Source organism: Balaenoptera physalus, assembly GCF_965194825.1.
Source record: "Balaenoptera physalus genome assembly, chromosome: 11".
Classification (NCBI taxonomy): Eukaryota; Metazoa; Chordata; class Mammalia; order Artiodactyla; family Balaenopteridae; genus Balaenoptera; species Balaenoptera physalus.
The window spans coordinates 8,317,670-8,332,872 of record NC_138896.1 but is presented as its reverse complement, the minus strand read 5'-3'; the positions used below and the strand labels follow the sequence as shown (position 1 = coordinate 8,332,872).

Below are 15,203 nucleotides of genomic sequence, written 5' to 3'. Positions count from 1 at the left end.
TTTGGTCCACGATCGGGTTTGGGTCCTCGGTCGGATTTTCTGCGCTCGCTTCTGAGTCCTCAGCTCCAGGGCTCTGCCTCTGCCGCCTGCAGCTTCTCCTGCTGGCCCTCCTGGAATCCCACTGCTCTGTTTGGCTCAGCCGAGCGCTCAGCCGTGCCTGGTTTACGCACAGTGATCCTAAGCCAATTCCAGGGAGCGTGGGTTCCAGGAATTAGGACACACTCTCATTGTGTCTGCTCTCCTGCCGACCCAAAGCTTCTCCACGGGAGGCAGCAGAACGGTAAAATGGACGGGTGTCGGGCGTGAATTCCCAGCCACCAGAGCGCCTTCTGCAAATGCGGACGCTTTCGGAGCTGTTCTTACATCCATAAGATGGCATAATACTTAATATTTATTGAGTTAGAGTAACTACGGTCACTGTTCCGAAGTTAGACATTCAGGAACTGTGACTTCCCACCTTTATTACTTGTCCCTGTCACTCAGCGTTCAACTTAAGCCCTGTTTGCTCCACGGACCCCTCCTTAACTATTCTAGCCCCCACCGGTTTCTTCTTCCGAACTATAACCCAGACCCAGCTTGCTTACGCTGTGGCCTGCAGTTCCCTGTCGAACTTGGGTGAGCAAATACGGCGCACGTGACGGCGTCTCCCAACTGAGCGCGCGGGGTGCCCTCGGGATTCTCACTGTGTGTTTCTTTGCAGATTCTCGAGTCAGAGGGTGGTTCATGTTGGACTCCTACCTTCCTACCTTTTCTCTCACTGTCTTGTACCTGCTTTGCATATGGCTGGGCAGCAAATACATGAGGAGCAGAGCTGCTCTTTCCCTCAGGGGCATCCTCACCTTGTACAATCTTGGAATCACACTTCTCTCCGCATACATGCTGGCAGAGGTAAGTGTTTGTGTAGCTAAAGCTGGAGAACAGTGACCCAGTGATTTTTAGAAGCAATTACATCTGGCATTCTAGAACTAGCCACGGTTGCTATCAGTACTGTTCTTTAACATCTCAAGAACCTGTTCCAGTATCTGATGTTATTCTTTCCAAAAGTCCTAGAAGTCTTTGTTTCTAACTTGAATTTTTTTTTTATCCCAATTTAGACCTATTTCTTTAGTCCTTAGTCTTTCATTGTAATTTAAAATCACAATTTAGGTCTGAATGGGCCTTTAAAGATCATATATAGTTTTCTTCTTTTATAAATTATGATACTGAGGCTTAGAAAAGTTAACCTGATTTGCCTGAGAATAGACAGCTATTGAGTAACAGTGTTTTTTAAGTTAAATATCAAATGCAATTAGTTTGACCGAAATGCAAATATACGTTCCCTTAAAGGATACTCCTCCCATCTTTGGGTCACTGTGTATCCTCAGGACTGACTTCCAGAGGCCTGGGGTGACATTCCAGCTCGGCTGTGGCTCCCCACATTACATCATGTCTTCCCTGCTCCTTTATAACGTGCCAAACCTAAGTAATTTCACAAGAAAAAGAACAAGTAATGATTGCCCTGCCTATTACAACCAAAGGTTATTTTACTATAATACAAGAGAAAATCGAAAAGTGTTAAATAAATGTGCTTGAGAGAGAGAACTAAAACAGAACAATCTTTTTGGGGAAAAGTTAGGATAAACTCATTCATATAAATTATAAATGGCTGACAGTGGCATAGGTATAGCTGTCTTCCTGGTGTCCTTGGCTTCTAAACGAAAATAAATTCTTGCCTAAAATACAGGCCATCTCACCCATAGAGTTTAATCTGTACATTAGTCTAATATGCACCATTCTAATAATGGTTAATAACCATTATCTAAAATGACTGTCATGAAACTCTAATTATGGAATTTTAGGCCTCAGAGTGCAGGAGACAGAATCTGGGGTCAGGAAAGCCATGCTGACAGCTCTAAAATCATGTCACATAGGTGCTCCCTAATTTACCTGACTCTAAAAGGGGAATTTCTATTTTAGGTTTCTCTGGGTAGTTTTTAGTTCACTAGATAAGCTTGCAAGATAGTAATTTACGGAGTTAGTTTCTCCCTGTATGACAGAGGGAGAGTTACTCTTCCTTGGGTGGTTCTCAGAAGTGGCAGCTGCATCAGGAGAGCCGGCCTGACCATCTGTCTGCATTGGAGGCTCTAATCCCTGCCGGAAGCCACGGTGCAGTGGAGGCAGAAGACCCAAATTCAAGTGTCAGCCTTTCACTTTCTCTGCGACTTTGGAGGAGTTACTTAGGCTCTCTGAACCTCAGACGGCTTCGCTTTCAAATGGAGATACGATGTCTGTCCTACTTCACTCCCTCGTGAGTGTAAGGATGAATCAGTTCTGTTCAGCCTGCATTCAGCGAGCACCTGCTCGGGGCAGCGCAGGGGCCACAGAGGTGTTCAGACGCGGTGTCTGTACTTGAGGAGTTCGCGGACTAGTGCGCGTAGCAGTCAGTCCCCGCGGAAGGGCCTCGTCGGTCTCCAGGTGAGCATCAGCCGCCGTCAGCAGGGGCGACGGTTCAGCGTTTGAACAGCCAGGCACATGGTTTGTCTTTTTTAGGGAGAACGTCTGCATGGAGCTCATTCTCCACTACAAGTTTTAACTCTGGCTTGTCCAGTGGTTCTCTTTTCACAGTCTTCCGTCTCTTGGTTCCAAATCACTGCTGTTGGTTGATTGCCTCCTAGTCTCCCAACAGCAACTGCTTTCAGGGCATAAGGTCTTCTCTCTGATGCTATGGGGTATGTTTGGTAGACTCTAGTCAAAGGATAGCTTACCTTAACCTTGCTAACTTGTTACGTCCAGGCCAGATGTTTGCTTAGGCCAGAAAGGGACACTAAAATTACTAACACTCTTCCAACAAATGTGTTGAGTTCCTGCACTGTGTCAGATTGTGTTCTAGGCTCTGGAGCACAGCCTCTGCATGTGCGAGAGGGAGCGATGGGCGGGGCGGGGCGGCCTCTCTGACGAAGTGATGTTTGAGCTGAGGCTGGGTGATGAGAGCAAGCCCGGCGTCCAGAGCTCCGGGGAGGCGCCGGTGCAGGAGGATCGGCAAGTGTGGAGGCCTTGAGGCGTTCGAGGCCCGTGAGCGGGAGCCGTGTGGCTAGGAGCTAGGACAGTGGGCAGAGGACCGATTCAAGATGAGGCAGGTTGGGGGCAGGTTACGTCGGGCCTTGTCAGGAATTTGGCTGCTCTTCTAAGTGTAATGAAAAGCCACTGGAGGATTTTAATGGGGGAGTGACAGGATCTCCCTTTTTAAATAGGTTATTCTGGCTGCTACATGGAAAATGGACTCAGAGTGAGTTGGGGGCAAGAATGGAAGCGGAGGGTCCGTTTAGGAGATGATTGCAGGGCTACAGTCAGCAGACGCCAGCGGCGTGGATTCAGGTGGTGGACGTGGGGAGTGGACCCTAATCCTATTTCGGAGCGAGTTAGTCCACACCTCCTTAAGGCTAACCCTGTTTGCCAGCCTGCTTTCCTTCTCTTCAACACGTAGGTTGGGTGGTTTCTGCCAGCCAGCCCAGCTAGGGCGTTAGGAAGGGTCCAAGGTGAGCAGCTAGAGCCTCCCGTAGCCTGATTGCTGACTTCTGCCGTTTAGTTTGTCAGATAGTCCTACAGAGGTGCCATGGGGATGGGGACAGCCTGGATAGAGCTGACTAAAGCAGAATACAGCCTGTCCTTCCCCGCCTCTGTATTGTTACTACCCAAAGTTGATACTAGAGCCCCTGACTGCAAAACTACAGCCTGACCATACAGGTTTTTTAAATTTATTTATTTATTTATTTATTTATTTATTTTTGGCTGTGTTGGGTCTTCGTTTCTGTGCGAGGGCTTTCTCTAGTTGCGGCAAGTGGGGGCCGCTCTTCATCGCGGTGCGCGGGCCTCTCACTATCGTGGCCTCTCTTGTTGCGGAGCACAGGCTCCAGACGCGCAGGCTCAGTAGTTGTGGCTCACGGGCCTAGTTGCTCCATGGCATGTGGGATCTTCCCAGACCAGGGCTCGAACCCGTGTCCCCTGAATTGGCAGGCGGATTCTCAACCACTGCGCCACCAGGGAAGCCCCTCCATACGGGTTTTTAATCTTTTTACAGAGTTAAGTAATTTATTTTGAAAAAGGCACACAAAAACTTACATGCACTTCTAGGTATTCCTAGATCCCCTGTGGCCTGTCACGGGTTCCCCTTTGAGAACCAGCATGTAAAGCTGTGGGGTACCTCGGGGGTTAGTTGATCTGTAATAGACCCCATCAGGAAAGGTCAGTCTCCTTTACTTTCACCAGATTCACTTACCCTGATAATCTGTACTTGTCATGATGTTAACTGAAAGGTGTTTTTGTTAGAAGGATAGAGAAGTCAATAAGGATAGTAGAGCAAAGACTTGCAAAGGTTCTAGAACATTCCCAATGTTCTTAGTAGTTCATCTCTTCTTACTGTTCAGTTCATGAATATCTGTCCCTCCCTGCTCTGTTTGTGTATTGTAACAGTTTTGTACCTTTATAGAGTTCTGATAAAGCAACAGAAAATTGTAGGCTTTCACATATAATATCTCATGTAAATCAAAGTCAAAGGCCTTATATTATATTCTAGAATTTTAAGTTTCTTAGTAATAGTGGGAAAGAATGGAGAAAACTTCTTCTGTAGAATTTTCCACAAAGTTCATTTTCTTTTTTTTTTTTAAACATCTTTATTGGAGTATAATTGCTTTACAATGGTGTGTCATTTTCTTATGATGTTGTAGAAAGAATACTAGACAAGGAATTAGAAGACCTGGATCCAATCATTGTTCTACCACTATCTCTCCATATGATTGTGAGCAAATAATCCATTCATCATATAGTCATTGAGCACTTTCTCCATGCCAGTCATTGGGCAAGGAAGTGTAGATGCGAAGATGAGCAAAGAAGGAGGCGTAGACTTTATGGAGCACTTTGTTTTTTGAGCATAATGGGGAAAACAGATGTTAATCAGTTATAATCGCACAAATGTCTGGTTACCACATCGCATAAATAAAATGAAGAAAATGATTTAAGAATGTTTCTGAGCCCTGGTTTTCACATCTGTAAAGTGGTAGTAAATACATAATTCATAAAATTACTGAGATGATCAAGTAACTATTTATATATAAGCCAATGTAAAGTTTTAACATTTTAGTGTAGTTTCCTCACATTTGTTTACATTTTACTTCTACATTTTATTTATAGAACATATGATTAGATAAATTCCTTACATAAAATACTTTGGTACTCAAATGATAGCTAAATTCTGTTTTTGATGGATGTGGAGGTTAGAAGTAAATTATATTAACTAAGGATTGTAACCATTGATATCAGTTCAACAGCAAGAATTAGATCCTTTGGTATCATGTGTTTGGGGACAGGATCGAGTCAAGCATTCTGGGAAGAACTCAATCTTGAATAGACGCCAATCAGAAACATGAATGGGAAATTCAGTTTTCGTCCAAATTCTCACATTGACTTTTTTTTCTCCCCTTGTTTCTTTGACAGCTTATCCTCTCCAGTTGGGAAGGAGGCTACAACTTACAGTGTCAGGACCTTACCAGTGCAGGGGAAGCCGATATCCGGGTGAGTCAACCATCTGTAACCGTTTCTCCTTCCAGATACGACGATGGAAGCTGGGGTTAGAGAAGACACGGTCTCCCGTCCTAGGAGAAGTGCTTACTTGGGGGACAGACTGAATGAACCATGGTGCATCCACACAGTGGGTCCCTTTGCAAAGTGGGATGAGGATGACCGCTGTCCTGTTACCGAATCATCTCCAGGACGTAGCTCAGTGGAAAAGAGCAGCCCGCAGACCGTGCTTCCGGTACAGTGCTTTGTGGGCAAGAAATGATAGGAATATGTGTGTATTTGCTTATGGTTTTAAAAAGAAACAATGGCAGAATAAACCAAAAGCTAACAAAATGGTTTCCTTTTGGGGGAGGGAACAGGTCAGAGGGGATAGGGATGGAAGCTAGACTTCTCTGAACGTACCTTGTCTTATATTTCAGGACCAGTTGGTGTTTTTACATAATTATAAAACAAATTTTAGAAGATTACAAGGCAGCCTCCCCCCAGATATCTCGGAAATGAACTAAATTAATATACCCATATATTTAGTTGTTGACATAATCACCCAAAGAAGAATTATTTCAAGTGCCTTTAAAACAGTGTTTTGACTGCATATCCCAAGTGAGATGCATCTTAACAGCATTCAGTAACTTGGGGGGCTGCTATTATTAATAAAAATATTGGTATTGCTTGTTGTGAGACTATTATAGGTATACTTAGGGTAAGCTAATAATAATACTATTATTACAACTAGTATTTGAAACATAGAAAAAAAGAAACTAAAACTCAGTAATTACAGATTCAAATTGGGAATAGCAGAATTAACTTTATTCTTTCTAAAAACAAATGTGTTTTTTAGCTCTGTGTACAGGAAAGTCCTAGTTAGTCTCTGACAGCCCAGCAATGATACCAAAATTGTGCTCTCTAAATGTAATCCACCAAAAGGGTTTAGGATTCTTAGAGAGTTGGCCGATTCCTGATTGGGGTGGGAAATGTATATGAGAAGAATCCAGGACATCTTGTGACAGGGCAAGGAAGCTACCCAAGACCACTAGGGTCATGACAAGAAGATGTAGGAGCCACCTTGAAGGGACTCCCACGGCTAAAGGTGGGACAGTTTGAGTATCAAAAGGAATACTGACATACTAAATTTATGAAAAACCGAGTCTAAAATGATACTAAAAAAAAACCCCTCATTGTTACCTTTTGAAGGTTGCTAGAACACCTAGAAGTTCTAGACGAAAAAATTAAAGGATGAGAATCAAACATTTATCTTGCCTTTCATATGTAAGTTTCCAAATAGCTAAAGAGGAAGAGCTCTTCTCTATAAAGAGAAAAATGCATAAGTATGAAGAGAATTTGAAAATCACCATTTTGCAACTTCTAGTGAAGTAATGGATCCTAGACAGCGGTCATCTGTAAATGATGAAAGTAATGGGTCAAAGTTGAATGGACACTTCATAATGATTAGATTAGGCTGTTAACACCCAAACTCACTGTTGATTTTAATATCGGAAGTTAGGTACCTCTCGATGTGATTCCATAGGAAGTACCCAGAACCACGTCTGCAGTACGGTTGACCATTGAACTACGTGGGTTTGAATCACGCTGGTCCACTTATACGCAGACTTTTTTCAGTACTAAATACTACAGTACTGTACAACCCGCAGATGCGGAGGAACCACGCTACAGACGGCTGGCTGTAAGTTGTACACAGATTTTTGATGTGCAGAGGGTCAGCGCCCTAACCCCCGCGTTGTTCAAGGGTCAACTGTATTCTTGCCCCAAACCTTAAACCTGAATCCAGTTAAGCCTCTAACCCTTATTGCTGTTTACAGAAAATGGGGGGGTGGGGGGTACAGAAACAAGTTAAACCACACGAGGAAGAAACAGTCATCCAAATCCATATTAGGAGTTCTGTACAACTGATCTAGTTTACGAAAGAAAAGACATGAAAGAAAATAGGGGAGCAGGGAAAGGGAACTGTTACTGATTAGAAGAAACTTAAGACCCACGTCAAATAAATGCAAGCTGGACCCTGATCCTGATTTAAACAAACCAATTATAAAAAGACACTTTTGAGAAAATCAGGTGGATTTGAAGGTGGATGGACTATTAGAAGATATTAAAGATTCATTAATTTTATTACATAAGATATTAGATAAGATAGTGTCTCACCTAATGAAACTTAAAAGCTTTTGCACAGCAAAGGAAACTATAAACAAGAGGAAAAGACACCCCTCAGAATGGGAGAAAATATTTGCAAATGAATCAAGGGACAAAGGATTAATCTCCAAAATATATAAAAAGCTCATGCAGCTCAATATTAAAAAATAAACAACCCAATCAAATAATGGGCAGAAGACCTAAATCGACATTTCTCCAAAGAAGACATACAGATGGCCACGAAGCACATGAAAAGCTTCTCAACATCACTATTAGAGAAATGCAAATCAAAACTACAATGAGGTATCACCTCACGCCAGTTAGAATGGGCATCATCAGAAAATCTACAAACAACAAATGCTGGAGAGGGTGTGGAGAAAAGGGAACCCTCTTGCACTGTTGGTGGGAATGTAAATTGATACAGCCACTATGGAGTATGGAGGTTCCTTAAAAAACTAAAAATAGAACTACCATATGACCCAGCAGTCCCACTACTGGGCATATACCCAGAGAAAACCATAATTCAAAAAGACACATGCACCCAAATGTTCATTGCAGCACTATTTACAATAGCCAGGTCATGGAAGCAACCTAAATGCCCATCGACAGATGAATGGATAAAGAAGATGTGGTACATATATACAATGGAATATTACTCAGCCATAAAAAGGAACGAAATTGGGTCATTTGTAGAGATGTGGATGGACCTAGAGACTGTCATACAGAGTGAAGTAAGAAAGAGAAAAATATCGTATGTTAATGCATGCATGTGGAATCTAGAAAAATGGTACAGATGAACCGGTTTGCGAGGCAGAAATAGAGACACAGATGTAGAGGACAAATGTATGGACACCAAGCGGGGGAAAGGGGGTGGTGGTGGTGGTGTGATGAATTGGGAGACTGGGATTGACATATATGCACTAATATGTATAAAATAGAAAACTAATAAGAACCTGCTGTATAAAAAAATAATAAAAATTTTAAAAAAAGATAGTGTCTCAGTGGTTATGTTCAAGTCTCCCCATCTATTAGAAGTTGTTAAAAACTGATACTTTGTATTTGCTTATGTTACAATCCCCCCTCCCCCCAAAAAGTGGTAGGAAACAGAATTGATTCCACAAATTGGAATCATACTGAAAATTTTGAAGTTCAGGGATAGATACCAGAGGGTTTGCATTCCTTACTCTTCCTGCATTTGTGAATATTTGAAAATTTCCATAATAAAAAACATGGGTTATTAATAAGGTGGTAGAAACCTTTTAATTAAAATTTTAAGATGAGCATTTTTAAACATCTTCAAAAGCTCTAATACAAGAAGTAAGATGTATAGATTTCTCTACACCCGTTTCATTTCTGTTATCACAGACTAGTACGCTTTGGGCGTACAGTTCTCTAAAAGCCACTGTTGTATGTATGTGTTTACTTACGGTTTAATATTTTTGAAGGTTAATGATTCCCTCAAACATTTACGATGGTGCCAGCACACCTTATGATTGTCTTCATGGGAAGTAAATAGTAGAGCATTAAATTCTAATTTCAAAGCTCCTCTTATAGTGTCTCCTCTTCTGTTTAACCGTGAGTGCTGAGAGCCCGGTGCCTTCAATGCAAGCGCCTCCCTGCGATGGGGGCTGTGTGAGAGACTTGGGAGGGAAGCAAGCCCTCGCTGTGACTTGCTGGGGCTGGGGGTTAAAGGGCGGAGAAGCACCTGGATTTTTCATCTTTTCTTCTGAGGAAAAGACATGAAAGGGTTCGTCCTAGACTGCTCTCGGGGAGCACGATGTTTAAGGGACAAAATATGAACAATAAAGGAGCAGAGAAGAATCAAGATCAGTGGAACAACAGTAGTGACCTGCCAAGCCCCGAACGGAGGTGAAGGGAGACCATCTCCGCCTCGGAGTGACTTACAGCCTAGTGGGAAGGAGACTTGTTCATGATTGTGGTTATTGATAATAGAGGCGTAAAGTAATTTGGGACCACAGATGAAGAAGGGGATGATTCAGCCTGAGATAGGGGGGTGAGGTCACGTTCCAGAGCAAGGTGGCATTTGAGAGGAGTGCCAATAGGATGACAGGAGCATGCCAGACGTGGGGTAGGGGAGGCATGCCGGACGCGTGAGAATGAGGCGTATGGGGGCAGCAGGGCTCCTGGGAGAGGAAACGACCACTTCAGCAGCACACAGGATGCCCGGGGGTGTGCTCGGAGGAGGACAGTGGACACAGCAGCCCCCCAGGCCCGCGGAGAACCTGTATCAACCGAGGAATCATAGACTTGGTTCTGTAGGTGCAGAGGAGCAACTTGATCAGTTAATGTGTTTTGGAAAGAGAATTCCTTTCACCAGAGGGGGCTGGATTGCTGGGAATAAGGAAAAGCTGGAGGCAAAGACGCCAGGTGAGATGCTTTCTCGATAGCCTGGGAGCCGGGTGCGCTGGTGAAGCACAAACGGGGGGAACGCAGAGGCGGGCAGCACCGGGGCGGCATCACGCCTCACCTTGTCTTTTTCCCGTTTTACATTTCGTACAGGTAGCCAGAGTGTTATGGTGGTACTACTTTTCCAAATCAATAGAGTTCCTGGACACGATTTTTTTTGTGTTGCGGAAAAAAACCAGTCAGATTACCTTTCTTCACGTATACCATCATGCCTCTATGTTTAACATCTGGTGGTGCGTTTTGAACTGGATACCTTGTGGGCAAAGTAAGTAAAGTTGTCAGTTTTTCGGTTCTATGTGATGTGTCTCCCATACTGAGCGTTGCACAATCAGGAGAGAGAACTGGGCCCGGCCCAGCCTGCTTGTCACACGGGGAAGCACAGCTTTGCCAGTGGCCGTTTCGTTTCTTGTCTTTGACCCTGGCAAAATCTTTGAGTATTACGATAAATTTTAAAAATGTTTTCTTTTCCATGCACCAAATGCCTGATGGCCAGAAACCCATACCCCAGCTGGAGCAGTTTTACTTCATTAACTGCAGCTGTAAAAAATACAGCACCTTCCACAGTCACCACTGAGCTGTGGTACAGGTTGAGTCACGTCAACTTTGGGGGCTTGTTTTTCCATTCTGAAAAATTAAAGTCACGTCACTGTGACCCACCAGAGCAGTGGCTTTCAATTTTCTTTTTTTTTTTTTACTGAGAGCTCAATAAGTAATACGTTTTATATCACAACCCAATGCCCTCATTCATATGTATACATTTTGTATGAAACAAATTTCATGAAACAGTATTTAGCCCGGCTCTGTGTGATGCACTTTATTTATTTCTCGCTGCATTGGGTTTTCGTTGCTGCGTGCAGGCTTTCTCTAGTTGCGGCGAGCGGGGGCTGCTCTTCATTGTGGTGTGTGTGCTTCTCATTGCGGTGGCTTCGCTCACAGAGCATGGGCTCTAGGCGCACGGGCTTCAATAGTTGTGGCTCTCGGGCTCTAGAGCGCAGGCTCAGTAGTTGTGGTGCACGGGCTTCGTTGCTCCGCGGCATGGGGGATCTTCCTGGACCAGGACTCGAACCCATGTCCCCTGTGTTGGCAGGTGGATTCTTAACCACCGTGCCACCAGGGAAGGCCTGTGATGCACTTAAAAAAAGAAAAAAATTGATCTCACTTTTTCAAAAAGCTAATGACAACTCTCACTATATTGATTTCACAGTTGACTGAAGTGTCGGTTATATGACCTGCAGTTTGAGAAACACTGAGCTCGAGAGAACAGTACTTTTCGAGAGAACAGTACTTTTCTATTTGATATTATCTTGTTTTTTTTTTTAAATTTTATTTATTTATTTAATTTATTTATTTATGGCTGTGTTGGGTCTTTGTTTCTGTGCGAGGGCTTTCTCTAGTTGCGGCGAGCGGGGGCCACTCTTCATCGCGGTGCGCGGGCCTCTCACTATCGCGGCCTCTCGTTGTGGAGCACAGGCTTCAGACGTGCAGGCTCAGCAGTTGTGGCTCACGGGCCTAGTTGCTCCGCGGCATGTGGGATCTTCCCAGACCAGGCCTCGAACCCGTGTCCCCTGCATTGGCAGGCAGACTCTCAACCACTGCGCCACCAGGGATGTACCCAAGAATTTAAAAGTATTCTGTGAAAAATTAGAACAGGTAAAACTTAAAATTATTTTGTCCTAGGATTTAGAAGCTTGTAGAGATGGTATTTTTAAAAACCCCAAGGGTATTTGCAATACATCATTGACTGTGAAGATGCAAATTTAAACTCCAGTGTGAAGAAACATTGTTGGGGGTGCAGCAAAGAGAAAAGGGACGCCTTCACACGCCTCCTAGACTGATATACTCCGGTCTTGGTTATTAGGATTACAGCAGACTTGCACTGTAATCAAAATATAGGCTGAAATCAATACTGCAGGACTGTTGTCAAGGTTAAGTATGTTTTACGATTATCAAGTTTCATTTATAACTCACTAAAGTATCTAAAAGTCAGTCTTGAATAATCACTTCGTAAAGACATCGTATTTCATTCACAGGAATTCTGTGTGTGATGATTTCTATTCAAGTTAGAATATTATAAAAATCAGCAACTACTCTTTTTTATTAATTGATGGAAATGAAAACTCAGGTTGGTAAAGAAACGTCACTAATATTGTGCTGCCTGGCACTCTGAAACTATATTTGTGTTTTCATATAAATTCACTGCCCCTGACAAGCTATTCCAGCCCGTGTATGAGGACTTGCTAGATTCCTGGTGGTGTTCCTCTTGTTTCTTATTCATTGACTTGAATTGATCTGTCTAGATCACTAATCCAGGATTGGGAAACCAGGCAGGAGAATTTAAATTGATTAGTTAACCAACATATGTGCAGTGCCTTTTAGTTTATATAGTATTATCTCATTTAACCGCATCTCACTCTTAAGAGATAATTACTCTATACCTATTTTCCAGATGAGAAACAAAATTTACAAACTAGTATGTCCAAGGAGACAGAACTATTAGGAGGTCCTCTGGCTCCACAGCCCGTCTCCTCTCCCACAGGGTTGACAGCTCATAGAGGCATAGCGCTCGCTTTGTGCTGGGCACCATTCCGAACCCTTTGCCTGCATTGATTGATGTCATCCTTACGACGAGTTCCCTGTTTCCGTCTCCGGCACCCTACCCCTTGCAGCTCAGTCCTTTTGACCCTTGGTTGACCCAACCTAGAACTCAGCCCTCGCTCCTTGGTTTCCTGAAACACGATTCACCCACGTTGATGTCAGAAGATTTCATGAAGGGGACAGCAGGGGACGGGGGAATTCCACGGCACAGCTCAGCACAGCACAGGAAAGATCCTAAAACTGGATTTTAGACACTCTTTGTTCCAGAAGTCCACGAGGTGGCTTGGCTACTGGGAAAGTCCCATATGCCCGCCTCTCCCCTGCCCCAGCCTCCTCTTACCCTGCTGGACCTTTTCTCTCCCCTGTATTCTCTTACCTTCTGCAGCATCTTCTGGTTCTAGGTCCCTGCCAGGTAGATTTTATTTACTTAACTACGAAGAGCAATACATTTTCCTTGACTCTTTAGCACCCTGTTCAGCCATGTACGAAGGCTCTTTCTACAATCAAAATGGCTCACCAAAGGTTTAGCGAAAGCAAAGACACTTCCTCAGATTCTGCCACCTGACTGGATGGTGGTAATGACAGAAACAGCAAAGCCTTTGCAAATCAGGAGTTACCTGTTTGGTTGGCACTGACTGAAAACCTACCCCAGGTTAGTCCCTCTATCTAGGTGACCTTGGGTGAATCCCCGGATAATGGCACAGGAATCAGGGTGAATTTTGTTAGTGCCATATTGTTATTTGTCTTCAGTTATGATGTACAGGAAGAATATTACTTGACAACGAACGATCATCGTACTTTCCAGAAGAACAGTAATTTATACTGTACTTTTCTAGGCTTCTTTGGACCCACCCTGAACAGTTTCATCCACATCCTCATGTACACCTACTATGGCCTTTCGGTGTTTCCATCTATGCACAAGTATCTTTGGTGGAAGAAGTATCTCACGCAGGCTCAGCTGGTATGTCATTCTTGTCAGCTCTTCTCCATCTGAAGCATCCGCATGGCCTCAGTCCCAGCCCTGGAGGTCAGAGGCTTTTCTGTGTGTGATGAGGCTGCCTATTTTCCTCTAAAAATGGACTGTTAAGAGTGAAACCTTGTGTGTTAAAACGTCCTTATGAATACTTTTGAAATTAATGTCTGTTGTTAAAGCATTTTTACCTGAATGATTTCAACTGTGATTTTTCCAGGAGAAAATTAATCATGGCCAATTTTATACACTTCCTGATTTCAAACAAGATTTCTGGATAGGACGGTGGGCTGCTTGAGCGTTGTCTTGTTTGTTTTACCCCTGCAAGATGCAGGGAGTACGAGTAGTCGATTTCTCACTGCCTGACTGCAGAGTGGTTCCGCCCTTGCCGCCCCTGCAGGTGCAGTTCGTGCTGACCGTCACCCACACCATGAGTGCTGTCGTGAGGCCCTGCGGCTTCCCCTTCGGCTGTCTCATCTTCCAGTCTTCTTACATGCTGACGCTGGTCATCCTGTTCTTAAACTTCTATGTTCAGGTAAATATTCAACTGTAAAACACTAGACTGTGCACTTTTGCATTATGTATTTAGTTTTACCAATTAAATATTATGGTAGCACAGGCTTGTTGATAAATTCAAATAACAGGTGCACACAGTACAAAGTGAAACCTGCATTCTTAACTCCTCTCCCTGTGTCCTCCTCCTCAAAGGATAACCACTGTTAATGGTCTGGTGGGCATTTTGTTAGACGTTTTTCAATGCATGCATACAGTTTTATCAAAAATATGCATTCGAATCATGTATTTGTACCATGCTACCCAAGTCTGCCCTCTGAAAGTTAAACACTGTGTATAGTAACACAGATCCAGGAATTCTGTATGAACGGAGGAAAACATGGACTAAATGAAGTTAATATTAAAAAACTGTTTCCATGTCATCTACTGCTACAGTGTAGACTCACTGTTTATTTGGGGAAAAAAAAAATTATTTTAAGGCGAACCAGTATGGAAAGGTCACATTGACTTTTTCTTAAGTGTCATTTTCTTTTTAACAGTTTCAGTGGAAGAGATTTTCAAAATGCAATTTCAAAGCGACTGTTACAAGAGAACTGATGGCCGTGGTAACAGCACAGGCCTCACGTGGTGGTAGATTTTAAATTGCTCTCCTTTGTGGGCTGCGGAAACAGAAAGCTGCATAAGAAAAATGAGAACACACACAGTTTGTTCAAAACAGTACTTTTGAAATTGTATTCAACTGTATTTTCTCCTGCTTTGCTGATTTTTTAGTTTGGGTTGACTTTCAGCAAATGCATAGTGGTTTTACACAGAGGACAACTGTGGGAACTGAACTTCTGACAGCTTTTCCGCTCTTGTGTTCCTGAAACTGGACTGGCAAGGCTTTGTCTTTTGTAAGAGATAAAAGTTTCCTTTGAGAATTTCTAGAGAAATAACCATTGAGAGAACCAAACAAAGCCACCACCCAGGCCTGCCGCCTCCCCCCCACCCAAAAAATTGC

The 15,203-nt window shown here is 43.4% G+C and overlaps 1 protein-coding gene across 2 annotated transcripts in view; it reads left to right on the top strand.

Moving 5' to 3' along the window:
* ELOVL2 (ELOVL fatty acid elongase 2) overlaps nt 1-15,203 on the top strand; it is a 63,168-nt gene that overhangs the window by 44,006 nt on the left and 3,959 nt on the right. For both annotated transcript variants that reach the window (XM_082413408.1, XM_082413409.1), the window contains 5 exons: nt 701-888; nt 5,470-5,547; nt 10,219-10,390; nt 13,557-13,681; nt 14,091-14,225. In XM_082413408.1, coding sequence (XP_082269534.1) covers nt 701-888; nt 5,470-5,547; nt 10,219-10,390; nt 13,557-13,681; nt 14,091-14,225 — 698 coding nt within the window. The remainder of the gene's footprint in view (nt 1-700; nt 889-5,469; nt 5,548-10,218; nt 10,391-13,556; nt 13,682-14,090; nt 14,226-15,203) is intronic.